Genomic DNA, 16591 nt, shown 5'->3' on the forward strand with positions numbered 1-16591 from the left:
CCATATTAATATTAAAAACATTATATTCTCAGAATGTGTGCATTTTAATGATTTACTGAATTCCAAGCCTTTTTTTCCCTTGCAGTACACACTGCAGAATAAATGTAATGGAAGGTCAAGGGACTCTGTATTTTGTTCACATAAATTATGACTACAACAATGTTCTAAATATATATCTTCTGGGCACCCAGTTATCCTGGAAAAGCTGTGGGATTGGATCAGCAGGAGATCACTGTAATGATCATTACTAAGAAAGACACTGCACTGAATTTCTGTCTGATTTTAGGTATGTCCAGATGAATCTTTGTGGTTGTTTTAAAATATTTCTATAAAAATACGAACCTGGCATTATTCTTACAGCCAGACCAAGTCTGTTAATTCTGGAGTTAGTTTACCAAAACCAGGCATTTTTTCTAGAGTATAAGAATTTCCCAAAGCCTGACTACTCCTGGGTTTTGACTTAGTTGGAAAGTTGGGGGTTTTGTGCCTAAACTGTTCTGAAAGTGGAAGTCCTGACTTCATGAAACACTGGAGGTCTGTGCTGAAACAGCGAGGCTTGAGTGTTTATGCTCCCAGGGTTTCAAGGGGAGGACCCTGCCTGGAACATGCAGCTGGAGCAGAGCCATCCATCCAGTACAGCAGGCAGGAGCAGGATGTGCTCAGTGAGGGCAGCTACAAACAGTGCCTCCATCCAGTCTGGATGAGTGAGCAATTCTACTGCCTTTTTCCATTTCTATTCCTTTGAGTTTTGTGTAAGTGTTTTAATAGATGTGTTCTACCACTAATGTGGTCAGAAGTTACCCTCAAATTTACTGGGATCTGAACTAAGTCTATATATATATACAGAGGGCTATTGAACAGCATGAAGGGAATGGATTCCAATCTCTTATTTTTATTTTCTGTTGTGTTATATTCCTAAGTTCTTCCTAGTTCTCACATTTTTGACATGTGAGGCAAAAGAGGTTTTACCTTTCTATGCCTAAGAGCAATTAGCAAGACTTAGCCATAATATTTTGATTTTCTAATAGCTCCTTTTCATAGAAGATTAACCAAGGGAAAAAAAACCACACATTGTGAGATTAGTTAAACACATCTTGAAATACTGCCAATACTTCCTGTAAAGGAAATGTGATTTACTGATTCACATTTAGACAAAAAGCATCTGATTTATCTAACAGGACTTCTAAAATCTTGACAGTTTTATTGCATGCATCTAAATGCAGCTTCCATGTTTCAGCTTGTATGCTGTTTCCTTACAAATTCTGGTCAGGTGTTTGTTTAACACTTCTGCCTTGGAGCTGAGCTCTAGTTAGGAAGCTAAATACACAAATGTTTCCAAACTCACTTGCTTCATTTAACATGCTGTAGCCTCATTTGTCTTCTGGGCTCTGGTTTTGATCCTTTGAAACTGTTTAAATCTCTCCTTGGCTTCTTTTTTCCACACTGTTAGGCACTAACTCCTCATCTCCTGTATTTCTCTGTTCATCTATCTATTGAGGGCTATGTTTGATAATGAGGATCTTTACCTGGCAATGTCAGCCAGGCACCAGCCTTGAGCTGTTCTTTGTTCTGGACTAGAGAAAAAAAAAAAAAAAACCTTCACTGTGCTTTGATAAACCTCAGTTTAGTGCTTTTCGATTGGGTTCTTCTTTCATTAATGTAATTTACTGTACCTATAGATTGCCAGTGTCTGGCGGTGGGTGTAGCTGCAGTGCTTATTCTGCTCTCTGGACTTATTGATTTAAAAATTAAAATAAAAAAACACTGCAGGGCAGCTGTGTTATACAGTCTCTTGTTTCTATGTTTGTCCAACTCTATTTTGTATCATTGTGAGCAGAAAAAATTAGGAAAATATTATTGCTTGTCACAGGCATAAATCTAAATGGTGGTTCAAGGGAAAGGTCATCCATGTCTGCTGGAGAGGACATGTCTTTACCTCAGTATGAAACTGAATTATGGCTGTAGACTGTCCTCTTGAATCTCAGTATGTGGTGCCTGTGAGTCCCACCTGCAGGGAAAGGACATGAGTGGTGGTGAGGTCCTTCCCAGGGCACACGAGCTGCAGCCTGGGCAGCAGCTGTTGCTGCCTCTACAGAAGCAGAGGTGGCTGCCTGGAGTGCTGCTTGTCTTCCCCTTCCTTCCTCTTCTTCCTTTCTTTGCCCCAGCATCTCCCCCATCTGCAGCTGAAAGGTTAAGATCCCCAGTCTGTGGATAAAGCTTGGTCACCTCATTTAAACCTGTTGCAATGTCACTGCAGGGTGACACTGCCCTTCTGGGTGTCTCCTCTCCACTTCTTGCCAGGAGCATGTTCCTTCCTGCTCGATCCACCAAGACTGTAGTGGAACTGCTCCTAAATGTCAAGCAGCTCCTCTCTAAATCTCTGGGAAGGAAAGAATAAAACACTTGTGTTTATTACAGTGTGCATGCCCAGGCACTGTAGTCCCAAAAATCGTCCCCATGCTCCTGACAGAGAGTGCTCCTACTGAAGACACAACAGCTCAAACACTGCTGACCAGGGGAGTTCATTGAAGCACAGGAACACAGAGGCAAGATGTGTCCTGAAAAACAGTAAGGGAAAAGCTGAGAGGGATCATTTGGTGTTGCAATGAAATGTTTTGCTTTCCAAGATTGGTGCCTTAAGGCAAGGATCTGAACATACTTGTATCATCCTGGGCACATTCTTGCCTCTCGGGCATCAACTACTTCATGTTTATTCATGCAATTTCTTACAAGGCTACTAAATGCTCTGCAGCATAATCGGTACTTTAATATTTAAGTGTTTTTATGGTGTAGTGAGTTGGTAGATAACTCCATAGAAGGATGCAAGAGGCTGTCTGCTCTTGAATTCAGCACGTGTGTGTTTCTACTGAGGCGAGTGGTCTTTGGCAAGCTGCGACCTGCCTCCACAGCTGGTTCAAGAAATACAGTTCTGCCAGAGTAGGATGCTGAGAAGAGCCCAGGTACCTTCACCTCCTGCAAGTCAGATCTTTCTTTTTATTGTTGACATTAAAATTGACAGCTGGAGATTTACATCGCATGTGTAAAAAAAGGCTGGATGGTATCTCTCAATAAGCCGTGGGGTGCATTGATGGTCACCTCCTTCCCACAGTGGAGACAGCTGAACCAACTTTCTGGTGGCCTTAGCATCAGGCAGGGACCTAAGGATGCCATGGAATCAGTTGCTCTGTCAGGAAGCTGGGAGAGACTCAGGAATACACAAGTAGTTTATTAAAGACTGAGCAGTAACACACTTCATCATGCTGCTCTCTATTTTAATTTGACTGGCAACATTTGTCAGAAGAAAGTTCATCTTCTGCAAAAATGCTGACAAACTTGATAACTGCAGTACATTATGTCAAGTTTGGTTTATTAAACACAAAAATTTAAAAGGAAGCCTTTGGTCTGTAGTTAACAAAATGAACTTCATAACTTGTAAAATACAAGAGTACCTTCCTTTCTTAGGTCATATCCTTCCCTAATGCTAAACTATTACCATGTGGTATAGAAACAAGGTATAGGTTTTTTTCAGGAAAAGTCTGAAAAATGTCTTTTGGTGTGCTTAAATATTTTTAAAAAGTAGATTTTTTTTTAAAATATACACCTTTTAAAGAATCTTACATGTTTATGTAAATCTGAATTATGTAAATACTGGAGGACATATTATTTTTTCTGTAACAGCTGTAAGTGGAAAGTTCACCCTGCCTGTTTGAAGTTCAGGCAAGAGGGACACCTGTGTCACCTCCAGCAGCCCACAGCCCTGGCACTGTGCACAGACATGGCCTCCCAGCAGGAGATCTGGTGGTGACAACATTTTCTTTAGTCTAAAAGTGCCTTATTTCCACTAAATGGCAAAAATCCAAATGAATCATGGCATTTTTATTGAAGATGTGTATTTTAAATTAGTGGAAATCTGCTAGCTGTATCTTCAGTGGCTTCTGTCAGCCAGTGATATGCTTTGTTCATTGCACCTGCAATGCAAGTGCATGTCTATGCCTGCTTGAGTCAATTCCTTATCTCTTGGAGATGCTCATACCCTGGCTCCCACTCCTGCAGCTTCTGTGTCTCCTGGGGCTTTTGCTGCTTTGTGGAGCAGAGCTTCCCCTAGAGCTCAGTCCCTTCTGCAGCCAAGGGGGTGTATCATCATCATTGTGGGCTGTGCCTGAAGGGTAAAAACATAAAGTACCTTTACAACCTTTATTCTCTTGTGAACACAAAGTAAAAAGTTGTTGAAAAAGTTCCTCCTACTTCCACAAAACCAAGAAACGAAATAGTTGTGTGGGTTTCCCATTTGTTTTTAAATAAGTAAGCAGTATTTCACAACCTATCTGTTCTGAAGTATGTTTCTCCTTTATATATAGATTCTCAGTATAACCTGTTATTAGTCAGCTTGTGAAGGGGCATTGCTTACTTCTTAGGATGACAAGAAATGATAACATACATGCCCAAGATAGCATTTTCTCAGAAGGTGCCATTAACAGATTTCCCGTTTTCTGTTTGTGTCGGGTGGGCGCTCACCAGGGCTCTGGATTCAGCTCCTGTGCAGCTGCAGTGTCTGAAAGAGCAGAGAATGGGCTGGCATCCCCACACAGCACTCTGGGCCATTCTGGGAGCTCTGCTGGGAATGCCAGTACCTGCTTGGCCATGCTAAAGACCCTGGGTGAAAAGAGAAAGCTGACTGTACTAAATCAGAGATCAATGCTTACAGCAGGAGGGTCTCCTGACAGAAGGGTAGGAGGATAATTTTGTCATAAGTATAAAATATTCCTGTGTCTTAGAAGATCTTTATTTCCTAACTAGTATAGGCTAACCTGATTTATAAATAAGAAGTACAAAATGAGCAAGACAAAAATTCTTAAAACCTATGTGCCCAGTACCTGGTGAAATTCTCTCAAGTAAAGAGAGCTTAAATTAACATGTTTTCAATGAAGGATATGGTGTATAGATCAAATATTTAAAAAAGCCAAGCAATATAAAGCTCATTTTATACTGTCTATATGTTTTCTGCATGTTTCATTAAAATGCTACTTATTATTCAAAATACTTGAATTATTATAAGTTGGAAGGCAAAAATTCAATTCTGCTTTGGCAACGATGAGGAAAAATTTCTCATTTTGCCTAGTCTCTGACTTGCCTTTGACAAGTTATGTGTCTCCACAGAGATGTACCTGACATAATTATACCCTACAGAACACTCTGAGAACCAGTTTGTGTTCCTAGCAAGGAGAAATTCTAGATGTTTTTGCCTCCTCATAGAGACTTTGCCCAAAGGGCACTTCAGCCTCAGTACAAGGGTAAATCTTGTGGCTCAAGGAAGAAGATGTTCCATTTGGAAAGGAGCATGAGGAGAGTTTGGATAATTTATTGTGAGATTTGTGCTTCTGCTGCCCCGGACTGACTCCCCTCCTCAGCCCTGTGATCTGCTGGCAGCTCACAGAGCATGTTCTTTGCACTCTGAAGCATGTCTTAAGCCCTCACCAAGGGCTCTCTGGCTTGCTGCACCTCTGGCCCAGGGCTGGTGTTCAGCTGCCAAGCAGCCCCCTGTGACAAGGCAGAGGCTGTCAGCAGACAGAGCAGGATGCCCACTGCAGGAGGAAGGCCAGACCAAAAGGTCCCCACTTCCCTGGAGGAACTGCAGCCTCAGGGCTGTTGTATCTGCCTGGGCTCAGATGTTGCTGGCTGAATCTCAATCACTGATGATTTATTATCAATTCCCCTTTCACAAAATTCCTTTATACCTCACTGAGTTTTCAGTGGTGAGATCAGAATGTCTTATCCCATTTATATCGCATTGAATAGAGATAATAATGACATATAAATTAGTTTTATATTTCAAATGAGGTCTTAAAGTTGTTTCAAGCTGTATAATTTACTGGGCAAGGGAGAAGAACGTGCAGATTTGCATTTCCATATCTTGTGACAAGCATATCCACAGCACGTTATTTGAACCTGAGCTGTGGTTGTCTGCTGTGCTGATGATTGTTTGTTGAGATGGTAGAACTAGAACACACAAACCTGTGGTACTGTAAGAGCATTGTAACTTTCAACCTGCTCTGCCATCTTTTTGAGAAGTTAAAAGGCCCTTTTGCTTCCAAATTTGACTACATAAATGTATGCATGTTATGACTGCACATAGCACAGCAATCTCAGGAACATTAAGTGCCCAGGGATATTGCAGCTGACTTGTAAACAACTCTGAAAACAGTCAAGCATAGGGCTGGAATCAGAAATGTAAATGCAATTGCCTGAATTAAAGTCCATGGATAAAACAGCTTTTTTGATGTATACATTACTTGCAGCTAGCACAGAAAATAATTGATACTATGACAAAGTTAATTACATGGAAAAATATTACAAGTTTGTATGGCTTCACTGTAAGCAAGGTATTCTGTATGTCTAAGAGCATACAGTGGAGCTCCCAGACCCCTGGATACACTGGCCCTTGAAAACTCTCAATTCAGTGTATGGGAGGGAGGATGGTAGTGTGGAACGTGATCCTCCACAGTACAGGATGTGTGACAATCTCACAGTAATTTTCAGGGAAATAGGATCTGGGTGCTGGTTGCATAGCCTATAAAAAAAGCAATTTCAGAAATTTCTAGCCAGGTGAAGTAAAGACTTTCTTTAGAGATACAACCTTAAAATAGTCTGGACAGTTTGCATCCATCCTTATAAGTAAAGTTGCAATAGATACAATTCTGCAGTATTAATGAGACAAAAAAGAATGAAATAGAAATCATTATCCCTTTTAAACCATTATGCAAAATTTTTTCTGTGCTGAATATCACAGAGCTGGAAATTTCAAGACCCATGAAAATTGTACTGAAGTAGATTTGCATAATGCACTGGAAGAGCTTTTGTGAAAATGGAACTAGTGGGAGTTATTTAAATAACAGTATAGCAGCTATTAACAAAATAGTGAGATTCAAAATAGTAATTTACTTTACACATCTCTTCTAAAACATGTCCAGAATCAAGATATCTGTCAGCAAATAGTACAGCCTTGCAACCCACCTTCTCAAAAAGCTGAAAGAAAGATCAAGAAATTCTCATCCCTGACAAAACACAAACCTTAGTAGCAGAGCATATTATTTCCACCATGTAAAGCAGCTGTAAAATATTATACAGCCATGGAGAAGCCATATGTTCTTGAGCTGTTAATCCTTGCACAGGCATAGGCAGGAAAAGAAGAATGAATTGTATATGCTGTGACTATTTGAGTTGAATTATGTATTTAGTGTGATTGCTGCCATTTTCCTCTCCATCATCATCATCATCATCATCACCTCCCTCCCTGCTCCTGCCATGCCTCATCCTCCTGGATGTACATCTCCAAGCCCATGTGTGGTGTGGAGAGTGCTCTGACTCCTTTGCCCATGGACTCACTAACGCTTCTCTCCCAGGCAGTGAAAATGCCTTGTCACACTTGAACCACAAGTGGATTCTGGATTCTCCTGCTTGGAATTCATGGATCTAACCTGGCAGCCACCAATCTATATGTCTTCTGTAAATGATCCTCCAAGGGTTTACCTGTAGCAGTGCTGTCATGCTCCCAGGAATAATCACAAGGTTTGTGTTCATTTTTGTAACTCTTTATTCTGTGATGTGCCCTTGAAACCCATGAGGCTCCAACTTTGTCTATAAATCTTGTTAAAAGGGTGTGGGTTGCCTGTTCCACACAGAAAAATAAGCTATTTTTCAATTACTTAGATACTATTCATCTTGTCCCTGAAGCCTGGTCAAAACTTCTGGTTCGACGTTGTCTTTTGTTATAGAGTGAGGGATGGTGGCAATTTTCCTGCATGTGCTGTGGCCACAAAAAAAGGTGGTTTTGGTTTGCTTTCTGATACTCTGACGATTAACAATTGCTGTGTCTTTGCATGGTAATTTTTAGTAATGTGTATAAAGGAAAAAAAGTGTGTTTTGTATGCTTCCCCTACTTGTTCAAATACATAATGCTGAGAGTATAAAGCAAAATACAATGTTGAAATGCCTCTTTTTTCACATAGCTCTCATGCCTGCAAATGCTTTCTTTGCTGAAGCTGGGCTCAATGTTACATTGTTAATACATACCTGCCACTTTGAATTGCTTTGTGGGCTGAGTAGGTGTGAATTCATTCCGAATCCTTTCCCATCGCCACCCATGTGAAGATCACGTTGTGTTTGCTCTGCGCCGTCAAATGATCTCATATGCTGCTTGCATTTTCTGAAAACTCTGCTGCATGATCAACACATTAAGGAACAGACTGAAGGGCTTTTCTGCAGGTTTTTGTTTGTTTACTGTGAGACATTGATTTAGCGCCGTCCTGTATTCTAGTTTGCTTTGCGGTGTTTGGTTTCTTCTCCTCTGCAATTCATAATGGCCAATTCAGATTTGAATTGCAAGTTTGTTGCACTCGGTTGCCTGCAGTACTTGGAAGTGGATAATTAGTGATAATACAAAAGATGGAGCATGCACTGAGTGGCTCTTTCCCTGTGAAAAATCTCCACCTTCCAGCAATCCCCGGCTCGGGGAAGTTGTTTGCTGAAGTACCTGCATGCTTCATAGCCTCTAATGGATGCTTTCTGCCTGACTCGTGTCTTTCTTTTCTGTACCAAGTGATACTCCTGGTCTGTACAATTATTTCTGTCATGCAATTATATGTACCAGTCAAAGTACTTAGCTGTATTTGCCCCAAACATGTTGCTTGCCTTCCTTTGGTTCTTCTGCAATTTTCATCAGTGTAAAACCATTTGCCTCTTTCTTTCTGATTGCTGATGGCTGTAGAGACCCCTGGGCTGATTCCCAGTTATTCCTGGCTGGTAATTCCTTCCCACACTCTGTTTCGCCTTGTACCATGAAGAACCAACTCATCATCATCACAGGTGTTTTCTTCTGTGCCAGTCTAATTCTGCTATCTTCCTTTTGGGAGGGGATGGCCAGAGCCATAACCAGCTGATATTCAAAAGCATCAAAAGATTTTCTAGCAGCCCTCCATGGCATTGCCTCAAGCTGCAGGCAGGCAGAAGTGTCAGGTGGTAAGTGGAGCTTGACTGCAGACCACAAGCCTTTTGCTTGATCCCTCTGCATTGCCAAAGCAGCCAAAGAGTGTCCCAACCGTGCGCAAATGCACATTTCTGTCCTGCCTGTGGGGGACAACCAGTGTGTCCACAGGAGAATAAAATAACTGTCTTGGGGGCTCTCTGTGCAGACATCAGGGGGTTAGGACTTCTCCTGTGTTTAAATTGTCAGACCTTTGTAGTATTGGGTTTAAAAGAGAAGTTTGCCTGGTTTTGTTTTGGTTGTTTTTTTTTTTCTGAAAATCAGATAAAACCTGTCCGTCGACATCAGTTTGAATCACATTTCTTGCTACGAAGAAATCAAATTCATAACCAGCTCTTCTGAGCATTCAAAATCCGTAAATGCATCTCTGAAGAGTAAACATCACTTTTCTAATGCAAGATTTTGCTTCTCCTATTAACTGCATAGTAAAATCTCTGCAATAGTCACAAGGGGCACAGAGAGGGGATTTTTGTACTCAGTAGATAAGAATGAGCTAGGCTTTCCTCCAAATCTTTGTTGCAGTCAGGGTTTTTAACTTAGAAATTTGCAAAGACTTAATTGTGGAGATTCCCAGCTCCTTAGATGCTTCTTTTGGCTGTTTGTTTCTACCATAAATGGTTTCTTTTTTTTTTTTTTTCCTTTTATTTCAGTCTGGACTGCTAGCCATGAAGGTTTTAGGTGCTTTCAAGGTCTCTTTAGAAAATAATGCCTTGGGTTTTTTTGTCATTCTGTTTTAAAAAAATGCAGTTTGACATTGTAATATTAAAAAAAAACAAAACAAAAAAACAACATGGATTTTATTAGGGATGGAATAGGTTTGTGATAGTGAATGCCAGGAATGAAATCCTAATGCTCATAAATTCTACAGCAGAATTTCTGGGTAATTCACTGGCCCCAGGACTTGTTATATGTATGGCCTGCCATACATACCAAGTGCCTGATGACTTTTTTTTGCGGGGGGGTTGGTTTTGTTAATGTTTTTTTGTTGTTGTTGTTGTTGTTGTTGTTGTTGTTGTTGTTTTTTGAGGGAACTGGTAAGAAACTGTTCAAAGTGACCCATTCCTGGGAAGTGCTGCTGGGGAGATCAGGGTGCCAGCTGGGCAGGAGGAGGTAAAAGCATGTGTGAGGTGGTTTCTAAGATGCAGTAGAAAACCTTGCAGTTGTATGCAGAGAAAGGACAGAGGAATAAAGTGCAAGTTCAACAGCTAGTCAATGTACTACAGGGTTGTCATATCACACAGCTTGGAGATGCACATTCCTGGATTAGCTCAATGCACAAACCCTCAGTGATTAGTAACCAGAGGGTGCTGGGAGGCAGATTTGGGTTTTGTGCCTCTGTTCAGTAGATTAGGGGTACCAGGGCTGCATAGAAGGTTTTCAGCAGCTGGAGTTACTGGGATGAGCAGCATTATGTCCTAGGAAAATACAGTGAGATAGAAATGAATAAATTGGGAGTTTAATGGCTTATTAGCAATAGTGCAATTGAACTAAACAAACAGGTGCATCAGCAGGGTTGTGTCAAACCAAGGTGCTGCTCAGCTGTGTTCCAAGCAAACACAGACCTGGTCAACAGCACTGGGTAACCCCAGCTTTGGCCCTAGGATGTTGTCTTGATTACTTGTCAGCAGCTGGTCCTTCAGAGTTATTCCATGTTAGCTTCTCCTCTGAATGAGCCACTTTTGCTAGGAACACGCTGTGTCTTCTAAGACCCCAAGGAGAGCACAACCAAAATTCACAGAAGCTGCCAGTAGCTAGAAGACAGCAGCAGTAACCAGGTCAGGTTTTCACATCTCCCAAAGGGTGCAGATTTTCTTAGTTTTGTTGCATGGTTTTCTCTCCCCTAGAGTTCCTGTGGTTTAAGCATAGTTGCAGAAAAGGAAATTTTTGCCCCTTCTACTTCAGATCTCAGGACTTTGTCCTTGCTGTCAGACAAGCATTTCCCAGCCCCAGCTGTGCAGTGTTGTCTTTGCAGCCATCATTATCTGGCTGCCAGCTGGGAGGCTGCAGCAGCAGCATTTTGTGTCACACCAGGCAATATTGAAAGACTGTGTTGCCATTGTTGAAAAGTTAGGTGAAGGCTGCTACAAAATACATAGAATAAAAGATTAAAAAAGTTTTGCCACAGTACTTCTTATAACGTTTATTTATTTTTCTACAAGCAGGCAGCCTGAAACCAAGGAAGAATGAGGAATGTGATCCCAAGGCATTTCATGTTCAGATTCCTTTCTGACGAGGAATTAATCATTCCAGCCCAAATGTGCAGCTGTAATATATATAAAAAACCCAGCAAAAAACCCAAGACCAAGTGCAACACAAAGCTAGTAATAGAGCAGGGTGTTGAAGAAGGGTCAGGCTTATGGAGAATTCATTCTCTTGGCTTCAAAATGCATGCAGAACTCAGACTTACTTTCAAGACGTGGTCTACTGAAGATATAGTTCAAAGACTACAATGTTTTTTAAAACTATTTGCTAGCCATGGTTGTATCAATATACAATTAAGGTGGGCTGAAGGAAGATGCATTAGAGTAAACTGCTTGTTTTTTTTGTCAAGTCATTGCCATAAAATTGTGTCCTTGCTTGAACCTGTGTCCTACTCAGCTGACCCTGTTATTGCAGTCTGGATTAATGCAGACCCTTTGTCTTTCCTGCAAGCAAAAGCACTGTCACCATGGTCTCTCAAGAGCAGTTTGACAATATTACATGCACTTGCTTGGCTGTCATGGTCCTGCTTTGATAATTTTGGTACCTATTTCTTTGGAAGTCTTACTTTTAAATTATTCTCAATTGCAAGAGATAATTTTTCAACATTAATTTGCTACAAGCATTTCAACCAAGTCATTTATTAATCATAAGTCACTTCAAAAAGGCCATGTGAAAATTTTACAGTGCAAATGACAGGTACTATCCCTTTATTCCTATGTGATGCTAGAAGAATAGACAGTGTATTTGTAATAACAATCTGGTGTTCCCCACAGTGCAGAAAGCTATTTTATTAGCTACCTCCAGACAGCTTTATTAATTGGACTGTCCTTCAGACAGCCTTGTTGGTGAAGAATGTGTTCATAACACAGCTGAAAGTATAAATCATAACAGTATTTTTCAATTTGTAAAATTTATTTCCACTCACCTGCTGTCTTCCTTTGGGGCAGAACATAGACTTGCATAATGCAGGACATGTGTACCCTTATTGATCTGGGGGCCTCAGGATTATGGAGAGGTGCTGAACACTTTGCAGCCTCTTTGCCCACAGCTATTTTGCACAACACAGAAGCAATACTCTGCAATCACAGTGAATACTGTGGTCTGAGGTAGAGCATAACTTCTTAAAAACTAGTGATTTTCTTCTCAAAAGTCATCCTTTAAATCTTCAAAGGCTTCTAGTGGTAAGAAATTATAAAGGCTTTTTATATCACCTGAGAGATGGAATATTCAACAATATAGCAGAATAACATTGTGGTAGAACAGCATTTCACTGTCAATAATTCAATGAAATATTCCAGCCTTCATTTTAGGTAAATATATTTGAACAGCTGTAGGTTTAAAGCTGGCAGTGTTCAAAGCAAGGTCTTAGTTTCAGGAACATAATTTGAAGCAAAAGTGCTTTCTTTTTTTCTCACATCCTCTTACTCAGAGGATGCTCTGCCCATTCTTGATTTTTATATGTATGTGCTCATAGTGCTGTTAGTTTATCCCAAGCTGTGTCTCCACTGGCTCCATATGAGGGTCCACTGACCAAGACCCTTCAAGTAAGGATAGTTTTATCACAGTGACAGTTTTATCCTGTATCTCTAGGGCCCTTTGAACAGCAGGAGCAAATGTAAGCAGCTAGTTTATGTGGAGCAGTAGTTGTTCATTGTTTCTCATAATGTCACTCTTATAAGTCATTAAAATAAGCTACTGGTGTTGCTGTCTGAACGCAGTGCAGACTTAAACCAGAAACCATCAAGGCTGGATGCTGCCTACCTCAGAACTTTAAATGATTTCTGGAGTAATTAAAGACAAACCAAGAAATAGAACTCCAAAGGTGCAGTGTCTAACTCAGAAAACCCATAAACTAGAATCTACTGGAGGCTGGAAAGATATCCATTGATGGACTTGGTGGAGATATTTGTCTAGATGATGCAGTACAGCCTTTCTTATATGTAGGAGTGAAAAATGTCCTTGTCAACCCAAACTGTTTGTGTGGAGTCACTGGAGCTGAGAACCACTAATTCAAATGCAAGACACCCTGGACTAGTCCAGAAATAGGTTCTAGTGAAAGTAGTTTTATTGAATCACACAGAGAAGTTAATTTCTAACTGCCAATTTTCTAACTTCTAGTCCTTTCCCTGGACTAAGCAATACTCTGTATGAGTATAGTTATTTTACCTTCATAGTGTAATTCATAATATTCTATATACACATTGATACATTAACATAACTTCTGGAGGCTGATCATGACCTGTGTGTTTTCCAACCTATTTAGAGAAGCTGTTGTTATTATGACAATATTTAATCAGTTTATATCTTAAACTAGCAGATTCCATACTCAGTGGAGTAGTCTATGCTGTTTAATTGCAGCCAATACCTGGAGAAAATGTTTGAAAAATAAGGAAGTGCAAAGTTAAGAGGGGAATGCTTAGCATTAAATTGTTAGCCTAATAAAATTATCCTCTAGCATTGCAGAACTTTATCATTTTACTTCACTTGCTTCAAAATTTCAGAGTTGTTATGATCCCTTCCCCTCAAATCAATATCCCACTGCAATGCCATAAACCTCTTTTATTTCCAGGATCAAATCATGTAGTCAGCTGTATACATTTACAGAGACCTAATTTAAGAAAAGTATTGACAAAATCAAATGTGTATGCTGTGAACTTCATTGCAACAGGTCATTTGTCTCTGTTCAATAACTTTAGAAGCATAGTAACCTCTCTTTTACATTCCTAGAGATAGTGGAGACATGAACGATGGTGAATCAGTGACAGGGGTGTACTCACCCTGCTCCAAAGTAGGGTTTGAGAGTTAGTTAAGTCTTTCCCTCAGAACTTTGATAAAATGTCTAGATCTGAGGAGGAGTTGAGTGTGATAATATCATTTACCTCCACTTTAAAATGGATTTTGACAATGTTTCAGAATATACATGTGCACAAGCTGTGATGTTATGTCTGGATGTGTGTGCAGCTAGAGGGGTAAAAAACTAGTTCAATGATCTGGCCCAAAGAATAGTGGTTAATAATTCATACAGTACCTGTCTGTCAGTAATGAGCTGAACACTAATTTCTTCTGCAGAATAGAGAATTTATTTTCCTTTGTCCACTGCTATTGCAGTGCAAAAATGATACTTGAGGTTAGTGGGATTCTTGAGAAACAATGTGTTGAAAATACTGCAGAATGCGAAATGCAGTTGAAGAACTACATCTGAATTCAGAAGATCATACGTCAGTTCTTTTCTCTCAAGGTTTTCAGCAACTTTGTGCAAATTGTTTAATTTCTTTGTACTCCCCTCATCTGTGGAAACTTAAAACCAAACAGCTTAATGATAGGGTGATGGTGGGCAGTTTGGCTTGGAAATAGATTAGGGACTGATCCTTCAGCAGCTCTGCAGGTTGATCTGAGGGCAGTTTACTATTTGCAGCCACATGGGGGATAGATGAGCTGTAATTGATTTAGCAGAACCTGAAAGGGGAAATTGATGCAAGGCCTAATTTATCACTGCCGTTCCCTGTTCAGCTGTGACATGCATGAATTATTGTACAATGAGCAGTAGAATATCACTGTTATTCTACACATAATCTAGGTATAGAATGGTGATCAGTAATACTTTACTGTCTTAAATTGCCTTTAGATTAAAGAAGAAGTCCCAGTCGGTGGATATTAGTGGGCCAGGATGCAACCCAGTGGCAGCAGAAGCTCAGACACCTCAGCCCAGCAAACCTTTGCCTGCCACTCAGACAGCAGCTTCCGAGGAGGAGCAGGACAACACCACAAACACCCAAAGGCGCAACCCACGGAGGAGTGACCTGAAGAGATATTACACCATCGGTGAGTTTTCCTTCACAAAAAAAAAAAATCAAACATACTTTTTTACGAAAGCAGAGTCTGTTTATTTGTGGTTTATGTCTTTTGCTTACGTGGCTGGCTACTAAGTTTACAAATGCTCACAGTGACCAATAAGCTTAAGCTTATGCACTATCTTAATGCTGATGTCAAATTGCTCTAAAGAATTAACCTCCTTTATTTACCTAAACTCTTTCTTACTCCTTTTTTTTTTTTTTCTCATAAGAAGTATTGAAGAAGGCATGCTTTAGGAAATGCTTTAGGAAAAATGTAATTCTTACAATGGATTGCATTGGAATTTCAGCAGAGATTGTTTAGAATGTTCCTGATTAGGAAGGATTTGCAGTTTGGAAAGGGAGGAGGCATACTGAGTGTGAAGAACTTTTTATGGGGCTTATCAGTCTCTTTCCCTGAATATTTTGGTTTTCTGGATTTTCATCTGGAATGTCAGCATCTGCATGAGTCTTTAAAACCATCTCAGGCACCTTGGAATATGTTTTGCAGCCTGCTTCCCCATAAATAATTTTGAGATTGTGCTTGACTCCTTTTGGCAAGGTTGGAAAGGACCATAGTGGTTATCTGGTCTGATCTCCCTGCTCAAGCAGGCTCATCCCAGACCACATGGCATAAGACTGTGTCCAGATGGCTCTTGAATATCTCCAGTGAAGGAGACTCCACAACCTCTCTGGGCAGCCTGTTCTAGAGCACAGTCACCTGCACAGTAAAGTTCTTCCTCATATTCAGGTGGAACTTCCCATGTATCAATTTCTGCCCGTTGCCTTTTGTCCTGTTGCTTGGCAATGGTTTGTGAGCTGTTGAGTTATTGCAGTATAATGTGATTGTTTCTTCTGCTCCAAGGGAACCATTTACATGTCTTTCACTTGTCTAAAAGATCAAGAAAAATGTGTTTCTTAGACATCTTTCACTGTGTTTTGTCTGATCCCTTGAAACTGGCTGTCACTGTAAGTTATGTTGCTTTTAAAAAAGGAAACTGTATTAGCAATGTACCCATCTTAATAATGAAGTCTGTATTTTAAGTGGTGAGTGATTGTATGTGTTTGCATTTTGTGATTCCCAAAAATTTTGCTCTGTAGTGTTTTATTCTCCTATTTTCTTCAAGTGATCTTACAGGAATATCAAAGCTAAGCCAAGATTGCTTTATACGTGAAGCAGGATTTGGAATGTGGGCTGGGTTTCATAAGAGTAACAATGAGAGTAGAAATCCACCACATCATCAAAATGAGTTCTGAATCTAATTCAGTATTAAAATGTATTATTGCCAATTTGACCATAGTTGAATATTTTTCTGTGAGAACCAAAAAGACAGCCTGCATATGGAACTACAGACTAAGATTTGTGTTTATCTACTTGTTAAATTTGACTCACTGCAGTGTCTTTTGGGACTCTTTCCACAATCTTTATGTTGTGAACTCCAATGTGTATGTGCTTTGAGTGATCACAGGGTCTGAGCCCTAGCTGCTCAGGATGTAACCTCTGTGCTGAAGTAACAGA

General features: G+C 40.2%; 1 protein-coding gene across 6 annotated transcripts in view; it reads left to right on the plus strand.

Moving 5' to 3' along the window:
* The window catches only part of OXR1 (oxidation resistance 1), a 256987-nt gene that overhangs the window by 113269 nt on the left and 127127 nt on the right, over positions 1 to 16591 (plus strand). For 4 of the 6 annotated variants that reach the window (XM_064394450.1, XM_064394423.1, XM_064394452.1 and 1 more), the window contains exon 3: positions 14868 to 15064. In XM_064394450.1, the coding sequence (XP_064250520.1) occupies positions 14868 to 15064 (197 nt within the window). Of the gene's footprint in view, positions 1 to 7400; positions 7567 to 14867; positions 15065 to 16591 lie in introns of all 6 variants that reach the window. The other 2 variants (XM_064394432.1, XM_064394442.1) reach the window with 1 other exon arrangement.

This window comes from Passer domesticus, chromosome 1 (assembly GCF_036417665.1).
Source record: "Passer domesticus isolate bPasDom1 chromosome 1, bPasDom1.hap1, whole genome shotgun sequence".
In the NCBI taxonomy this organism is placed as follows: domain Eukaryota; kingdom Metazoa; phylum Chordata; class Aves; order Passeriformes; family Passeridae; genus Passer; species Passer domesticus.